The 17,042-nt window shown below is 36.2% G+C and overlaps 1 protein-coding gene across 4 annotated transcripts in view; it reads right to left on the minus strand.

Moving 5' to 3' along the window:
* tanc1a (tetratricopeptide repeat, ankyrin repeat and coiled-coil containing 1a) overlaps window positions 1–17,042 on the minus strand; it is a 76,001-nt gene that overhangs the window by 47,046 nt on the left and 11,913 nt on the right. For all 4 annotated transcript variants that reach the window (XM_084425741.1, XM_084425743.1, XM_084425742.1 and 1 more), the window contains exon 3: window positions 2,773–2,988. In XM_084425741.1, the coding sequence (XP_084281867.1) occupies window positions 2,773–2,988 (216 nt within the window). The remainder of the gene's footprint in view (window positions 1–2,772; window positions 2,989–17,042) is intronic.

Raw genomic sequence — 17,042 nt, forward strand, 5'->3', positions numbered from 1 at the left:
CTGCTTTACATATTTAATGATTGTTTGGAAGAAAACATTAGCGAACGATCTGTGAGGTTATAGGGCTGTAGGATCAAATCAAGGTAAGTTTGACTCAGGAACTGGACTCTATTACAACCACATTCTGGAGTTAGGCACTTATCAACAGGTTTCCAGATGGGTCATGTACAGTAATTACTTGCAGCATTCAGCATGATGCTGTGGATGAAAAGTGTTTGCTATAAGGTAAGTAACTAAAAAGGTTTGGTCTGTAAAATGCTTTATCTTTGTATTAAAATAAACATGACTCAGCGTTTACACATGAAGTGACGTTTTGCCTAGTGCAATTTAATATTTATATGAAAAATGTGACAATGACTTGATTGACATCAGTGAAAATTGATGAAAAATGTATAATAAACTTTTTGGAAAAATATGCATAAAGGTTCAGATAAGCTACAAATAAGCTCAAGTGTGCACATTTTGAATTCATGTTGAAAAGTGGTCTATACCGCCACCTACAGGAACAGACACAGCTTTGCAGGGACAGGAATGCTGCCATTAACATTATCTACCATTGGAAATGCTTATAGCAGGAGAGAAAAAAACTTTAAGGACCCTTTGGGGAAATTTATGACAGATAACAAGATCACATATTATAAAGTATGATTGTAAATGCTGTAAATTGCTCCATTTTACATTAGAATGGATCTAAATTCAATCAGGAATGTATCATTTTGATTAATGGCAACGTTTGTTACAATATTTTTTCTTTATTTTTTACAGAAAATGTGTTCTATAAAGCACTCTAATTAAAAACAGATTTAATTCAGCAGCACATAGGGCTGATGTGGGTATAAAAATCACACAACCTGAGGTGCAAGACTGTGGGAAGAACAATCGGTGTGTGTGTGTAGCCAGCCCAAAATAATGAGCGAGTTCCTGCCAAGTTCCAAGAAACTGCCAAGTCTCTCCCATGTGATTGGCAGCTCTCAGCTCAGCTATCAGTATGAATCAGCAAAGAGCTAACAATACCACAATGATAACGTAACACATAATACACCGTATATGATACGGATTCATTCATTAGTTCTCAAATAATCTATAGCAGCTAGCTAAATATGCACAGGTTATAGAACCACACATTTGGGAGAGACTGCATTTTAAGGTCTAGTTCGCCTTGACCTAAACTCATCCTAAAGTCAACTGTACCCCTCTGTACCCCCTCCTGACATTTGTGCTCTGATCTTCATGGAGCAGGTAAATGATATGCTGCCCTCAGCCCTTGCAGTCCTCTGTTGAGTACATACTTCAGTAATGTTTGGTTGTCGCACAGACCAGTGGTTCTTAAATGGTTTTGCTTCAGGACTCCGATTCAACATTGAGCATCATATAAACATTATTTGTTGTACAAAAATCGAATGTAAAATGTATTAATATCTATAATATGTAAATAATATTTAAAAAATAATAATCTGGGCAGCCAATATTTCACTTCACAACACATTTAATTTACTAATTTGCTCTAAAATACTGCTGAATTTGACTATATACACACACCTTTTAATGTTTCTTTTCCCGTATTTTGCTTTCATACTGTAGCCAATATTATTTTAGTTTTGTTGAGATACTATACATTTTTGTTAATGAATAAAATGTTATATGTATTTTCAGTTTCATTGTAATTTAAAGTTTTAGTAATTTTGTTGTGCTTTAAAAAAACATACTGTATGTCTACATAGTTTTCAGGTTTTAGTTATTTTAGTGCTTCACTTAAACTAAAATGAGAAATGCTGAATTTTTTTTATATATTTTTTTATTTTAGATATCCCCCTAAACCTAGACTAATGCAGTTATTAATGCAGTATTAAAGAGAGAGAGAGAGAGAGAGAGAGAGAGACAGAGAGAGAGAGAGAGAGAGAGAGAGAGAGAGAGAGAGAGAGAGAGAGAGAGAGAGAGAGAGAGAGAGAGAGAGAGAGAGATTGCAATAATGAGACAGAAAAGCATGTGCATCAATATTATTTAATTTATTTAATATTAATTCATTTGTTTTATTTTTTATTATTGACAGTAGGCTAGCCTAATTAATTGAACACAAAGCCCTTTTAACAAGTAGGCCTATCATTATTTATTTGTTTGTTATATTATCTGCAATAATAATGAAAACTTGTGCAGCAGGACTATCAATTTATTTATATATTCAGTTAAATTTTCTATTGATTATAGATAGGACTATATACTTTACTTTTTTTAAATAAAACTCCAAGCTTCCATTGATTGTGAAGTTAGACATCGAAAATGGCAGATCAAGCGCATGGGGCTGCGTGTTTTTTCTTGTTATGAATTGTATCCTATTTTCTGTTATAACAGTTAACTACGCGGAGTGATATGGAATGCGGTCAAAACCTGCTGGAACTACTTTAGCCGTGCGTTTCCCTGAAAATAATTGCACGCCTTAGAACTTTCGTCAACCAATCAAGCATTCAACAGCCCTGTAGTATAAGAGCTAATATTAAAAATGTCTGTATTTTTCCCCATGGTATCAATGTCAAAACTGTGGCCAGAGAAAATGCTGAAAAATGCTTGGATAACCAGTGGCTGGTGAGCAAAAAAAGTTAATGTCAAGCCCTGATTACTACTTATATTTTTTATCTTTATTCTATTCTTGATCTCACATTGTAAAAATGCACATTTCATCAGCTATGAATGGATGTGTACTGTACGTAACAAATCAACTTGACACCTAAAATTGCTTGTGTGATGCGTCATGGTTAAAAAGTGACTCGTACGCACCCGATGACTTGTTGGACCGGACGGGCGATAGATAGGGTTGACGGGGAGGGAGCAGTGGGGAGGAAGGGAGGGAGACGGACACTCCTCTGGTCAAACTCGGCCTCAGCACCTCCTCTGCAGGGTACGGCTGGACTGGGAGTGGCCCACTGCCATGATTCTGAAGAATCCCCTCTTCCTGAACTCTGTGATGGAAACTGGGGCTGAGAGATTGACTTCCTAAACAAAAATGAGAAAGGCAAAATTCTTGATTAGACTTTTTGCAATTTTTAAAGTGCCCCTATTATGTTTTTTTGGATATTAGTGGATATTATGCGTTTTGTGAATGTTGGTTTTAAAGATCAAAGTGCACAACAAATGGAGTTATTGTCCCGCAATAAAAAGAACCGATTCTTAACTGCTTGAATCAGTAATTCCAGTATTCCATCCTGCACGAAACTACATAGGTTTGTAATACATTTGCATAATGCCCATCTATGGTCTTCATTGGCTGCCAATGAATAAAACTTTGACCCATCCTCAAACACTGTAGTCGTAGCTGAGGCTTAGGTAAGAGTTTGGTTTGTGCTGTCGACATATCAAGAAGATGCTGTTTTCTGCGCTGTGAAAGCAAATCCACTTTGCATTCATTCATTTCCAAAGATAAGGGCTCGAATACAGTAAATCAGACGCCATCGTTACGGTGTATAAAAGTGCTGAGGAAGCTCCGGGAGCTGAATTTCAGATGGTAATGGACGTTTCGTTTCCAACGTGCTGTAAGCGGCAGACCAATCACAACAAACTGGGCCATCTGACCAATCAGAGTAGAGTAGGCTCTCGTAATGGAGGGATCCTTTATTGAACCATGTCAGACACTGTGGTCATGAACTGCATTTTTTTAAATGTTCTTTAAGGTCAACTTATATTGTTATCAAGATTTTTACATCAAAAGTCATCCTAATTTAGAAGTAATAGACTATTTTCTATCCTGTATTTGACCCTCTCTTTGAAACACTCCCTTTTGATAGGCGTGTCGCATTCAAGACTTGGAAGTAAATGTTATGATTACAGTAGGTAACAGTTATGCATATTAAAATAACTTTGAATGTCCCTGCTATTACATGTGTGGAATTGTTTAGAAAACTTCAAAAGTTGAAAAATATCTTGTTACGTAGTTGAAACATTTGCCAACAATGTGAAACATTTACACATATTACATATGCTTCATTAGTCTTGGTAGTGGCAAATAAAACTTAAATACTTGGAGTTACCACAGTCATAATTGACAAGTGATAACTTACGGTGTTTTGAGTAAACGGAATTATGAATGAATGCACCATCATTCTTATAGACTATCGTTCATCCTTTTCAATGTGAAAAAGGTATACTTTGTCATTTGCAGAGTAGCGTTTTAAATAAAATGAAACGTGTTGTAATGTCTTACTGATGACAAAACAGAAGATGTCTCTCACTGAAGCTTTTACTCGGGATTACAGTGAATAGCTTAGATCTAAACAATAACAAAAGAAAGCACATAGAGAATATGCTTTCTTCCGTATCCGGGAATCCCCTGCATTAACCCGAAAAATGCCGAAGCAAAGGAAAGAACAGCAAATCACAACTATTCACGGTTTGACTGCGGCGCTACAGTATAAATCAGGGGTATTCAATTAAAGTTTCAGGAGGTCCGGTGACTAAATTTCCTTCCCAGCAGAGGTTTGGACAATACCTTTTTGGAATAGTTACAGTACATACATATTTTCAGCAGTAGTACTTTGTAAAAGAAAAATCCTAAAATAGTCATTAAAGATGAGAATATTAGGTCCCGAGAGCCATAGCAGTGGTATCTGAGATAAAAAAAAAAAAAAAAACATCAATATTTCATCAGATGAACATAAATCAGTCATTAAGTCTACGATAAACGACCCTGAGTGGTTGTGGTGCGAACAGCTCCCTTGTTTTGACATGCTGCTCAATTTAAACTGTAGAAATGGTGTTCACTTTGTCTCGTGGTCCAGTTGGAACCAAGCCAGGGTCTGGAACAGGACCACGGTCCTCTATTTAAGGATGCCTAGTATAAATACTCATCTATAACAGGGGCATTCAATTAGTTCCAAGAGGTCCGGCCTCTATATTTTCTTTCCAGAGGAGGTCCGGACAATACTTTTTTGGAACAGATAGGCTATACATTTCCATCTGGTCAGCAGTAGTACTTTGTCAAAGAAACAATCCTATACACTCAAAATAGTCATCAAAGATGACAATCTTGGGCCCCACGAGCCAAAGCAGTGATGTCTAAGAATTTTTACCAATATTTACCAAAAAAGTAAATATCTCTCCCAAATTGATGAATTAATAGGTATAAAAAGTTAAGATAGACATACAAATAATTGTATTAGTTCTCATTTTCTGCGTTTTAGCAAATGTATTTATTTTGCTGCTCACCATGTTTCTGTAGCCTGGGTTTCCCCATGCTGCCTTGAGCGCAGCGCGATTTTATTCACGCTGCTAGGCAGCCTGGACACCATGGACCAGATTTTCCCCTCAAAAAGGGAACCAATCACAGAACGGGGAGGGAGCAGCAAGACGATGACGACGTCTATGCGACACACCGAAGCAGTTTGTTTATATCTATGGATCCAACATGGCAGCAGACGTGAAGTTACCTTTCGATGCAGCCTTAGACAGTGTTCTAAGTAGTTTAGAACGCAAGTTTATTTCGTCTTCCTCCTCGTCGAATTTCTGTCGCTCTACATACTTTATCTGGTATAATTGAAACGATTGGCTATAAGCTACGTACAGGCGCATTTGATAGACATTCGTATCGCCCAATAAACGGCTCTGGGCATTCGTAAACCATGCCTTAAATACGAGAAAATGAACATGTGGTTCCCAGACCACGTCTCAATGAGAAAGAGGTCTGACGTTAGCCAGGCTAATGTTTCTGGTTATTGCTGTTAAAATAACTGAGTCATCTGCAGCTCTTAATGTGGCACTCTACGTATTTAGCGGAAGAGAGAAGCAACGCGCACAGAGCGAAAAGGGTTTGAATTAAGGGCGTTGGCTCTAGATAATAATATTAAGAAGATGAAGCGCCGAAAGTTTATTACCGTAAACGACCCTGAGCACTTGAGGTGTGAAGCGCTCCGTTGTTTCGATGCGCTGCTCACTTTAATCTGTCGAAACGGTAAAATGGCACAATTGACCCATCGCAGGGAGTTTGATTTGCAGGCGATCTGACCAATCATAATCCGCCATCAACCGAATCCGCCATTTATGTCCGACAAAGCAGTCAGGAGTTTTAGTAGATTAACGTTGGAGGATTTGAAAAACAGAGTGTACTGACGTCTTTTCATGGTTAAAACAACATTCCTTCTGATGTTCAATCATGTTTATTTGCTGCTATAAATTAACTAGAAGGAAGAGATGATCGGTTCACGAGCAGCTTTAACTGAGACTCTACGATCTGTTAGACAAATTAAAGAGCCACAAACGGTATTTACTGTTTTTTTTTTTTTAAATGACCAAATTTGAAAGTTGAGACTTTGTTTCATATCAAAAGCAGCCTGGTCTGTCCTGTCTGTCAGCGCGTTGTCAGTGTCCTCTCTGCTCCGCGATCATGCGTGATGTATTTTTCACTGCGTGAGAACATGGTGTGGCGTGAGAGTGGCGTGGCTTGTCTGACATAGCAACAGTAACTAAAGGGGGCGGGTCTTTGCGAACGGTCAATTGTGTACACCATTTGAATACCACTGTTCTATAACAAACAAAGCAATAGTGACACATAGTAACTATTACAGTAGTTACAATAGTAACTTGATGACATATAGTCTGCACTGCATCATCTTTTATTTTATTGTCTCTCTGAAAAGCCTTCACCAAAAGGTGTCTTGTTTAAAAATGAATCTGAAGTAAAATTAAGCAAACAAATGAACAGTGTCTTATTGACACCATCTGGAACTTTGTTAAAAATAAAGTTCATCCAGCCTTCTTTATGTTAAATGCTAATCTTAAAGGGGGGGTGAAATGCTATTTCATGCATACTGAGTTTTTTACACTGTTAAAGAGTTGGATTCCCATGCTAAACATGGACAAAGTTTCAAAAATTAAGTTGTACGTTTGATGGAGTATTTCTGTGCCAAAAATACTCCTTCCGGTTTGTCACAAGTTTCGGAAAGTTTTTTTCGAGTATGGGCATGTGTGACGTCAGGTGGGGCGGAATTTCCTTATACGGGTCCTAAGGGCACTTCTCTCGGAAGGGCGCGCGCGCACCCGTAGACCAGAGCGAGAGAGCGAAAGCAGTACGCCCATCAAAGCGCTGTGCTCGGCTTTAGAGAAGTTGCCAGGGCAAGACAACCCTGCACAGATTTCCCAAAGAACCCAGCGTTAAGGGACCAGTGGATGGAGTTAGTTTTTCCAGAGCATCAACGGAGTGTTCTTGTTTGTTCCCTGCATTTCGATGATGATTGTTTTATAAACAAGGCCCAGTTCGACGCCGGATTTGCAGATCGTCTAATGGTTAAGGATGGAGCAGTCCCAATGATAAAGGTTCACGGTCGTGCGTTGGCGGTGAGTAAAACTGCTTCAAATGTCTGTGTGTTGTTAGCTATCGGCGCGTAAGCACAGCAAGTAAACACGGCGCTCGTGATTCTTTAGCTCCGCCCACACGGCATGCCTCCAGCCGCTCGTTTTTTTCCGGAAAGACTCGGTACAGCCTATCTTTCTTTTATAAATATAATAAAACTAAAGACTTTTTGGAGATATGAAGGATGCAATACTACTCTATAGGTACTCAAGATTAACATGAGATTGACTGAAACTGAGTGTTTCACCCCCCCTTTAATGTTAAGATTACAAGGAAGGCAATGCAAAGATTGTTTCTACAAAACATAGCACTGCAAAACATCTTGTAATCCTCAAAGGCATCTCTATCAGTTTGTTGCTTGAGTAATTCTGTATTTGCATCTGTCTTGTATTCACCACTACATGACATGCACAAATAGGTGGGAGGAGCTGAAGAGACAATGATGTAGAAGTAGGCGTTGATGTTCTTCTGCAGAGGCCGTCTTTAATCGCACTATGATGTGACAAAATACGAAACGAGTCATTTTGGCAGCTTGGTTTCAATAAAAACTAGTTTTCGGACAAATTAGGAAGTTTTGGGTTCTGGAACTTGCAGGATATTTCTATAGAACAATGACCTCTTATGTGTCAAAAGATCAAGGAAAATTGGATTTCTCAATTCATGACCCCTGCAAATGCACAGAATCCTGTATGAGTGATCTGTTCAACATGAGTCACTTATTCAACCATAATAATAAACACTGAACATTTAGGACTTTGAGTCTCTTAAACCCTCAGTCTTAAATCAGATTAATTTACTGTATGAGTGGTGAACCTCACAAAAGCTCTGCAGCGTTCCAGCTGGACGTCAGAAATCGAATTAGCTAGATATCGTTACCAATGGCTTTTTGTATCCAAGCCTTCAAAACCACTATAAAAACATACAGACAAACTACTAAGACTGTCTTATGACCAACAGTAATACTATATATCTTTCTCCTCCTATAATAAACCCTTTCGAAGAAAGCTGAGAATAATTTAAGCCCTTTTAACATTCCAAAGCAAACATACAAGGGCCTGAAGTTCCTCTCACCGCAACAGGATTTACTGTTGATCTCGCCAAAACTATACTGGTTTTAAACAAAATGCCAACAGAAATGCAGCTTTTCATAGTACAGCCTGCCATATTATCAAGAGGACATCCCTGCAGTCCATTTGGAGAAAGATTTATGGGCAAAGACAAACTGTAAACTACTGTCTGCACATGAAAGTTAAAAAAACAGGATGGATATTAATTCACAGCTTTACAAAAAAACAACAAAAAAAACAACAACAACAACAACAACAACAATACAATACAAAGAAGAGCAAGGTAACTTGATGACAAGTTTTTCCTCCTGAAAACAAACGAATTCCTACTTAGTAATGTAAGAGGTTATAGATTTACATAAAGGCAAAGTGCGCACACACACACACACACGTTGGGTTTCCATGTTTTACGGGGACTTTCCATATAGACAATGATTTTTATACTGTACAAACTGTATATTCTATCCCCAATCCTAACCCTACCCATCACATTTCTGCATGTTTACATTTTCAAAAAACATCACTTAGTATGATTTACAAGCTGTTTTTTTATCATGGGATCAAAATATTGCCCCACAAGGACAAGGATTTTGGATATTGCCATCTTTGTGGGGACATTTATTTGTAAAGCTATAAGTTTTTTTCAGCCATTTCATTTACAACACACAGTAATGCATAATACGTACACGTTCATGACTGTGGTTCTTTAAAGAATTCGGAACGGCCTGGTTGTCTAAGGCCGTCTAAAACATTTATTTTTTCAGGATACATGGATTTAAAATTCTAGGTGACATTAGAAACATTAGAAATGAAACTAATAGTTTTACAAAGTAAATGTAGGCATTACAATATTATGTACAGTATAAAATATCATGTGCCATCATGTGCAACTAAACCTCTACAAATGAATCAGAACACTGCAGCTCGTCTTGTCTTCAACGAGCCCAAAAGGGCCCACGTCACTCCTCTCTTCATCACTTTGCACTGGCTACCTCTCGCCGCTCGCATCAAGTTCAAGGCTTTGACGCTTGCTTACAGATCTATCACAGGCTCAGTTCCCTCCTACTTTCACTCACTCCTACGAGTCTACATCCCTACCAGAAACCTACGATCGGTCAACGAGCGACGTCTCGTGGTTCCATCACAGAGAGCCACAAAATCACTTTCCAGAACATTCTCATTCACAGTTCCATGCTGGTGGAATGCTCTCCCCACCCTCATCCGGAATGCAGAATCCCTGGCAACATTCAAAAGACAACTGAAAACCCTTCTCTTCCGTGAGCACTTATCCTAAAAACAACAACAACAAAAAAACACTTTCCTTTTCCTTTATATCCTACCTTTCCTTTTCCTTTATGTCCTCGCTTATGCTACTCTGAACAATGACTGAACTTTGTATTTTGAGCACTTCTTGCGTTGTTTTTTTGCCTCTTCACGATGACTCGCTTAATTTAGTCCTAATTTGTAAGTCGCTTTGGACAAAAGCGTCTGCTAAATGACTAAAATATGGATATTGAGACTTGAAGATTACATATAGTAATTTAAGGAAAAGGTAATCCTAATCTAAATGGAAATGAGCATACACAATGAAATTTAATATAGACCAATATCAAATAATATTAATCATAAAGTTAATGATATTTTGTGAAATGTGAATCTACATCTACCGTTACATTCTTGTTGCTGTTACTTAGGGTTGGGTAGCTTGGGAATCATTTGAATTTTAACGATTCCAATTCTTATTGATTCCTAATTTCGATTCCAATAAGGTAAAACAATTAAATAAAAATTATATTCACATTTATTCTAAGTTTTATTACAAAACATGTCATTGTAGCTGAATACAATGAACAGAAATCACACAAGGTACTTTTGTCTTTGGTTTAAAAAATACCATAGTAAAAACAACTAGCCTAACTAATATACATTTTAAGCATTATTAAGACAAGTAAACACTCAGTAATTAAAAAAGTACAAATAAACCAATTAGCAATCACAAATAAATACAACTAAACAAAGATTGAAATGCAGTGTTTTAAGATTTCCAGGTATTCACAGAAACTGTAATCAAATGTAAAATAACACTGCACTTTATAGATAAAATACAAATATAGTTAACCAAAGTTATTCAGTCAAAAACAGCGAGTGAATTTTCTCTTTGTCTTTTATTGTTTATTATAGAGATGGCAGCATGAATATTAGGCTGCTGTCACTTCGTTCACTTAAGACATAACTGACTTTGTTTACAAGGATATTTTGATATTTTGTTTGTATTTGTCCGTTCAAGTGCAAAAAGACGCGGAAGAGAACTCAGTTTAGTATCACGCACTATTCAGTATGAGAGGCGGCTTTCTGTTCACACACTTTGGATATGTGTGCAGTTTAGAAAACAGCATGCGAGTCTTGCTCTTGAATGGTTTAAAGTCATATAAAAAGGCACACAAAAGGAATCGATAAGAGGAATCAAATTTAATTCTATAACGGTATCCATTAAGTGTCCAATTCCAGAATTGTTTTTGATTCTGTTAAGTGTTAATAGATAATAACAAATAAATTCACAATTGATTTTATGACATTTTGTAGACAACCAAGATTCCTCAAATTTTAAATGTACGGATAGATATTTGCCTCTAAATAGATCAATATATTTCTTACTCTCAAAATACAGTGCATTCAGTTTAATTCACTTTTAAAGAATAAAAATAACAAAAAATAAGATGTTTTGATGTCTCAACGTTAGATTATATCATACATATAGCTTTGTTGATGATTAAATTTTGTTGTAGAAAGACCTTTCTTCTTGTACTTTGGGGTTTTTTTTGGGCCATTTTACTTCTTAAAAAGTGATGTTTTTCATTCCAGTTCAAATCAACATTCAAATAATACTTGACCTGAGTATAAAGTTTCACTCCAGTGTTGAGACTATGTGACATTGGCCATAGGGTGGAAAATTTGCTGCCATGGCTTTCTTCTTCCCTTTTATTGGAGAATCGTGGTCGGTCGCCTCTTAATGCAGCCCAGCAAATCAAGTCTGACTAATGACAGTCTACTCCAGAGAGCTCTGACATAATTACAGCCCTGCATTCATAACACTAAGGCCTGACCAAAATACCGACCAGAGACTCCATTCATCAGACATCAAATATTTATCAGAATATAAATTCAGTCGAAATGAGGGTTTGGAGCTGGACGGAGGCCTTGCTGAGTCCTATATTTAGTCAAATGTGGACAGACTGAACCAGAGAGAAAAAAAACCAAAAAACATCCATGCTGTTGAAAATGGACGCTTAATGTGCACGTGGCGTAAATCAGGTATGCTGGCGTTTTCATGAGTTCAGCATCCCCATAAGAAACAGCGATTGACTGAAGTGACTTTTGGAGAAACTTGAGAAGAAAAACAACACAAGGACAAGGATTGAAAATATACAAAAGAGGAAAACAAGGACAATAGACTTTAACCCCTGATGGTACCATCTAGAACTACAAAGAACATCTCTTCAGACAGGAAATTCAAAAACATCACAGGCAAGGACAGAAGTAGGAAGACAACAATAAGAAAGGAAGGGAAACAAGGCTATGGGTGAAACTCACAAAGAAATATTCAGATTGTAGTTTACTCCAATACTATTTTCATGACAATTTAGCAGATATGAGATAATGGAAACCAGGGAAATGTAGTCTTGTGTCTCTGTAATGTTTTATAGCCTATATAAACATATAAGTACTAATTATAAAGGAGAGGAGGTCAACAAACATTCTTGTCGTTTTTGTTTAAATGGCAAATTTACATATTTATATTCATTGCCATTCAGGTTCGTGGTCACAGATTTTTTTTAAAGAAATTAATTAACTTCTATTCAGCAATGATGCATTAAATTACACAATAAATTAAATACAAATGTTAAGATGTATTTTATTAAAAAAATAAAAAAATAAAAATAAATAAAAATAATAATAATAATAATAATAATAATATTATATATATATATATATATATATATATATATATATATATATATATATATGTGTGTGTATTTATATATATTTATATTTTTATTTATTTATTTATTATAAATAAATTTATTTATTTATTTATTATAATATTTCAATTAAATGCCAAATTTGAACTTTCTATTCAAAGAATCCAAAAAAAAAAAAAAAAATACAGACTGTTTCTACAAAAATATTAAGCAGCACAACTGTTTTTAACATTGATGATAATAAGAAATGTTTCTTGAGCAGCAAATCAGCATATTAGAATGATTTCTGAAGGATCATGTGATACCAGAGTAATAATACTGAAAATTAAGCTTCGCCTTCACAGGAATAAATTACATTTTAAAAATATATTAAAACATTTATTTAAAATGTACTAAAACCTGAAAATAAACAATTTCAGGATTTTGAATTAAAAGAAAAAAGAAAAAAAGAAATCTGATGTAAAAAAATAAATAAATTAAAACCCCGTTTAAGATTATGCACTATTTCTTTTTCTTATTCACTAATTAAATAACCTAAATCAGATGTGTGTTGGGGGAGGGGGCTTTTCACAAATTATGCTTAATTTACAAGAGTAAAAAATCTATATATTCTTCCTGCTCAAGAAACATGCTGTTTTCTGAACAGCACAACTTTAAACTCTACTGTATACCGAGTGAGAACAGATTGGCCGATGACTAATATAATGCAGAAGGAAATGGTTAACAAGTGTATTTATCCCTAAACCAAAAACACAGATGGATGACAACATCTTGGAGTTTTTAGCCAGATAGAATCAATCATCCCTAACCTACCGCAACTTAAACTGTGATTAAGCATCAGCATCCTTTAGAAATTTAGCTTCACTTTTATCTTTTGCTCTCACATTTTCTACATTTCCTGTATCCTAATTCTCTACCTGACGGCAGAATCCCAGCAGCAGTCCAGGAGGTTGCTGACTCCAGAACACATTCAGTGTAGCACGTGCTTCATGTGTTTACCTGACATTTAGGCCATAGTATAAATGTCAGATTAGCCTGAAATTCACTAGGTGACCTATATCACCACTGGAACTGCTTAAGCATTTGAAAGAATGTTATCCATGATTAGCTCACATCTGAAAGCATGGCCAGCTGTGTTTTTGGTAATGAGAATAAGCCTTGTGTTACTTGAATTCAGACACACAATCTCAGAGAAGATCACTATCAAGTGATACACTCCCTCTTTGGTGCAAGCTAATCATACCGTTCAGAAAGCAGCAGTTTTTAATTAGCCAACATTTCTCAAAAACATTCTGAAAAAGAATGCAAATGATCTCTAACATAACATCTAAAGATTTGGGCTGATGTCCAAAAGGTTTCAGGTTTGTTATAAATTCCATTAACCTCCTGAACAAGAGATTTAAAAACTACAGTTGAGTGCAAGATTTAGAGCGAATAACGTTTACATCTTGGTCTTTTCCTCACAAATACACTATCGTTCAAGTCAGTAAGTCAAGTCAATTTGGAGTCAGTAATATTTTTGTTTTGATGAAATTAATACTTTTATTCAGCAAAAACGACAGTGAAGACACTTATAATGTTACAAAAGATTTCTATAGATTTCAAATAAATTAACTTTCTATTCATTATAGAATTCAAAGGGAGGATCAAAGGATCAAGGTTTCCACAACTATCTTAGAATATGATTTAGGATTGATCACGTAATAATGAAGATTAGAGTAATGATGCAGACAATTCAGCTCAGTGATTTTACAGTACATGACTTAGTGTACTTCCATAAGAAAGTGTTGGATGATATAAGGTAACTACATGGGTTAAGGTTAGGTTTAGGGGCAGGTTCAGTGTTAGTACATAGTTATTACCCAGTTATTGTAATTACTATAAGTACATAGTATGTACATGAGGAACAGGACTGTAAAATATGTTATCATTCACTTTCCTTTTCCTTGTAAGGAAAAGAGCAGCCTGGACTTCATATCTGGTCTTCAAAATAGCTATTTTTAAAGTTATGCAAAATGAAGCAAGTCATGCATGTTTGCAATAAATGAAAAAGTTGTAAATGCAAATTTTCAATACTCAATTTAAATTTACAATTAAAATCTGTATGTAAGTGTGTTTCTAATAGGTGGATAGAATCTTGTGTGTCTATATAAACAGTCTGATTCTTCTAAATAACATGAGGAGCCCCTGCTGAGTAAGGAGAAACTGGACACCAGAGCAGCTGAGATAACACAGAGAAACCTTCTGTAACATGTGTGCGCACACACACACAAAACTGGCCTCAAACTATAAACCTTATCCTGATGCTGACACACACAATGCAGATGGATCAACTTTCTAAACGTCACTCTACTCCTGGAGATTTATACGTGAGGACAGTAAAAACTCACACACATATGTTGTAAACTCAACGTCTCAGGCCAGAGTCACGCTGTATCACACTGCTCTGTAACCCAGCATCAAACAGAGCCCTGTTTTTAAATCTAAATCCTTCCTGATCCGACCTTTACAAGGCCTCAGTTCAAAGGCAGGAGAATACTTCAATCTGACATTCCAAATGAAAAAGGGTCAATCCATGAAAGCAGAAATCCCCACCAAAGTCTGTTCTTGGGGATTAAAGAGCTCAAACAAAAAAGGAGCAAGAGAGAAGAAAAAAAGAGACAAAAACAGAGATAAATTATAAAACAGTAGAATGTGCTCATTGATAGACTGATTTTAGGAGGTTTGGGCCTATCACAGAGTCACTATGTTGAGAAAAATAGTGTTTGTTCATCTAAGATGCTAGTTCCACCCTTACTAGTAGCAGACAAACAAACTACAGTAGTAGTTATACATCCGAGCTGGTTTGGATCCATGAACCATCTCCACTGAGCAAGCACTTAACCTCAGTTTGGTAGGGGGTCTCTCTATGCAATATGTGTTTAAAACAACATCAACTTCGCAAGATCACACAAATTCGGGGACAATAGCTGACTTCCAAAAAAGCATTTTAAGGTTGTTAATTATGCTTTCTTCAAATATATATTCTTTCAGAGCTGCATATACGGTATACTTCACTGAAAAGGCAAACTTAGAATGCATTGCAACAAGCAGTGTCAATTTTCAGTGAAAATGGTGTATAGAGTCAATGGAAAATGTCAATTTTAAATGTCATTCAATGGTGCAGAGTATCAAAAAAAGCTGTCAATCTTATTAAAAATTGACTATTTTATTCAATTTTTGTATGTGGTACATATTTTTATACTTTGTGTCAATAGCTTAGCAACAGGCAAATGTCAAACTCCATTGGAATCAATTGTTAGACGGGTCTTCTGTGTACCATTTCTGTACAGCATTCCAAATCAGTAATTTATGAGGATATTATGAGAATATTATTATTATTATCTTTATTATATTTGAGAACATTAGGCACACCATGGCTACTTCCATGTACAAGAACAACATTCTTTATACAAACCATTTTAAACTCATGGGTGAATATTTGCTAAATATTTAATAGTATTAAGTTCTCAAGCTGAAGTTACTGTACAGTACATTCTGGAAATGTTTCAATAGTGTGTTCATTTTTGATTATATAAATGCAGCCTTATACAGCATAAGAGACTTTCAAAAACATAAAATCTTAGGACCCTAAACTTTTGAACAGTAGTGTAGTAGTATGTTGCAATGCAAAGTTCAAAAAGTACAACAGTTCCTCTGAAAAAACACTTTCATTGTTTATGGTTGAAAAGAGGTCATATTGATTTTAATACTGTACATCTCACAATACGCAACGAGTGTTATTTATTTTTATCTGCACGTTCAATGTTTGTGCGAGTCATTCGAAGGCAAAGTTTGAATTAGATTAAAGATGATTGTTTCAAATAGTGTGATTGTCTTAAAGTTTGTACAATTGCGTTTTCTATAGTTTTGAAAAATGTGTTACACAGTTTGCGTCTTAGCAATTGAGAAAAGTAATCACATGTGCGGCTTTCTGAAATCCAGCATCTTCGAAGACAAATGACAACATATTTTACAGAATAAAAATGGTGATATTTGACACCAGAAAGGCCTCTTGTGACCACACTAATTGTGTATCTGGTGCTCTTTATGACTATTGTGACTGAGAACAGAGCTCCCAGGCAGATGATCCGCCTCAAAAAGTGTCACTGCAGAGTGTATTAGTGGCGTCTGATCTGTCATGTGTGCTGGATAACTCTCTCCATCCCCCTGCAGCTAACATAAGGTGTTGTAAATACTTCATGAGCAATATGCCTCTTCAGAGGACACACGAGTGTTGCCTCTAACCGACAGAGACTTCATTGGCTGTCAGTATGAGAACCTGAGGGAGTTCACCGATATTAGTAGAGCAGATTTGCCCATCAGAGAATGAACAAAGTGACAATCAACTACATTCAAGAGAGGAGGATATACAAGGGAAATCATTTATTTGCAGTCTTCTTCCTTAGAAACAAGACTTTGAGTTAGATTAGCAGATGAAAAGTTTCTTGTATGTGGGTCAGGTAGTGTTTGTTTGGCAGCTCTCAAACTTGTCTTGACATACTTAAGTGAGTGAAGCAGAGATGAATGAGGTTAATTGGAACACTGCTCCATTGAGAGGCTCCATTGGGAGAGAGGTATCGGGCCAGCGATGGTGCTGAATTCAGCAAGAAGCCCGAGCGG

Source organism: Rutilus rutilus, assembly GCF_951802725.1.
Source record: "Rutilus rutilus genome assembly, chromosome: 12".
In the NCBI taxonomy this organism is placed as follows: Eukaryota; Metazoa; Chordata; class Actinopteri; order Cypriniformes; family Leuciscidae; genus Rutilus; species Rutilus rutilus.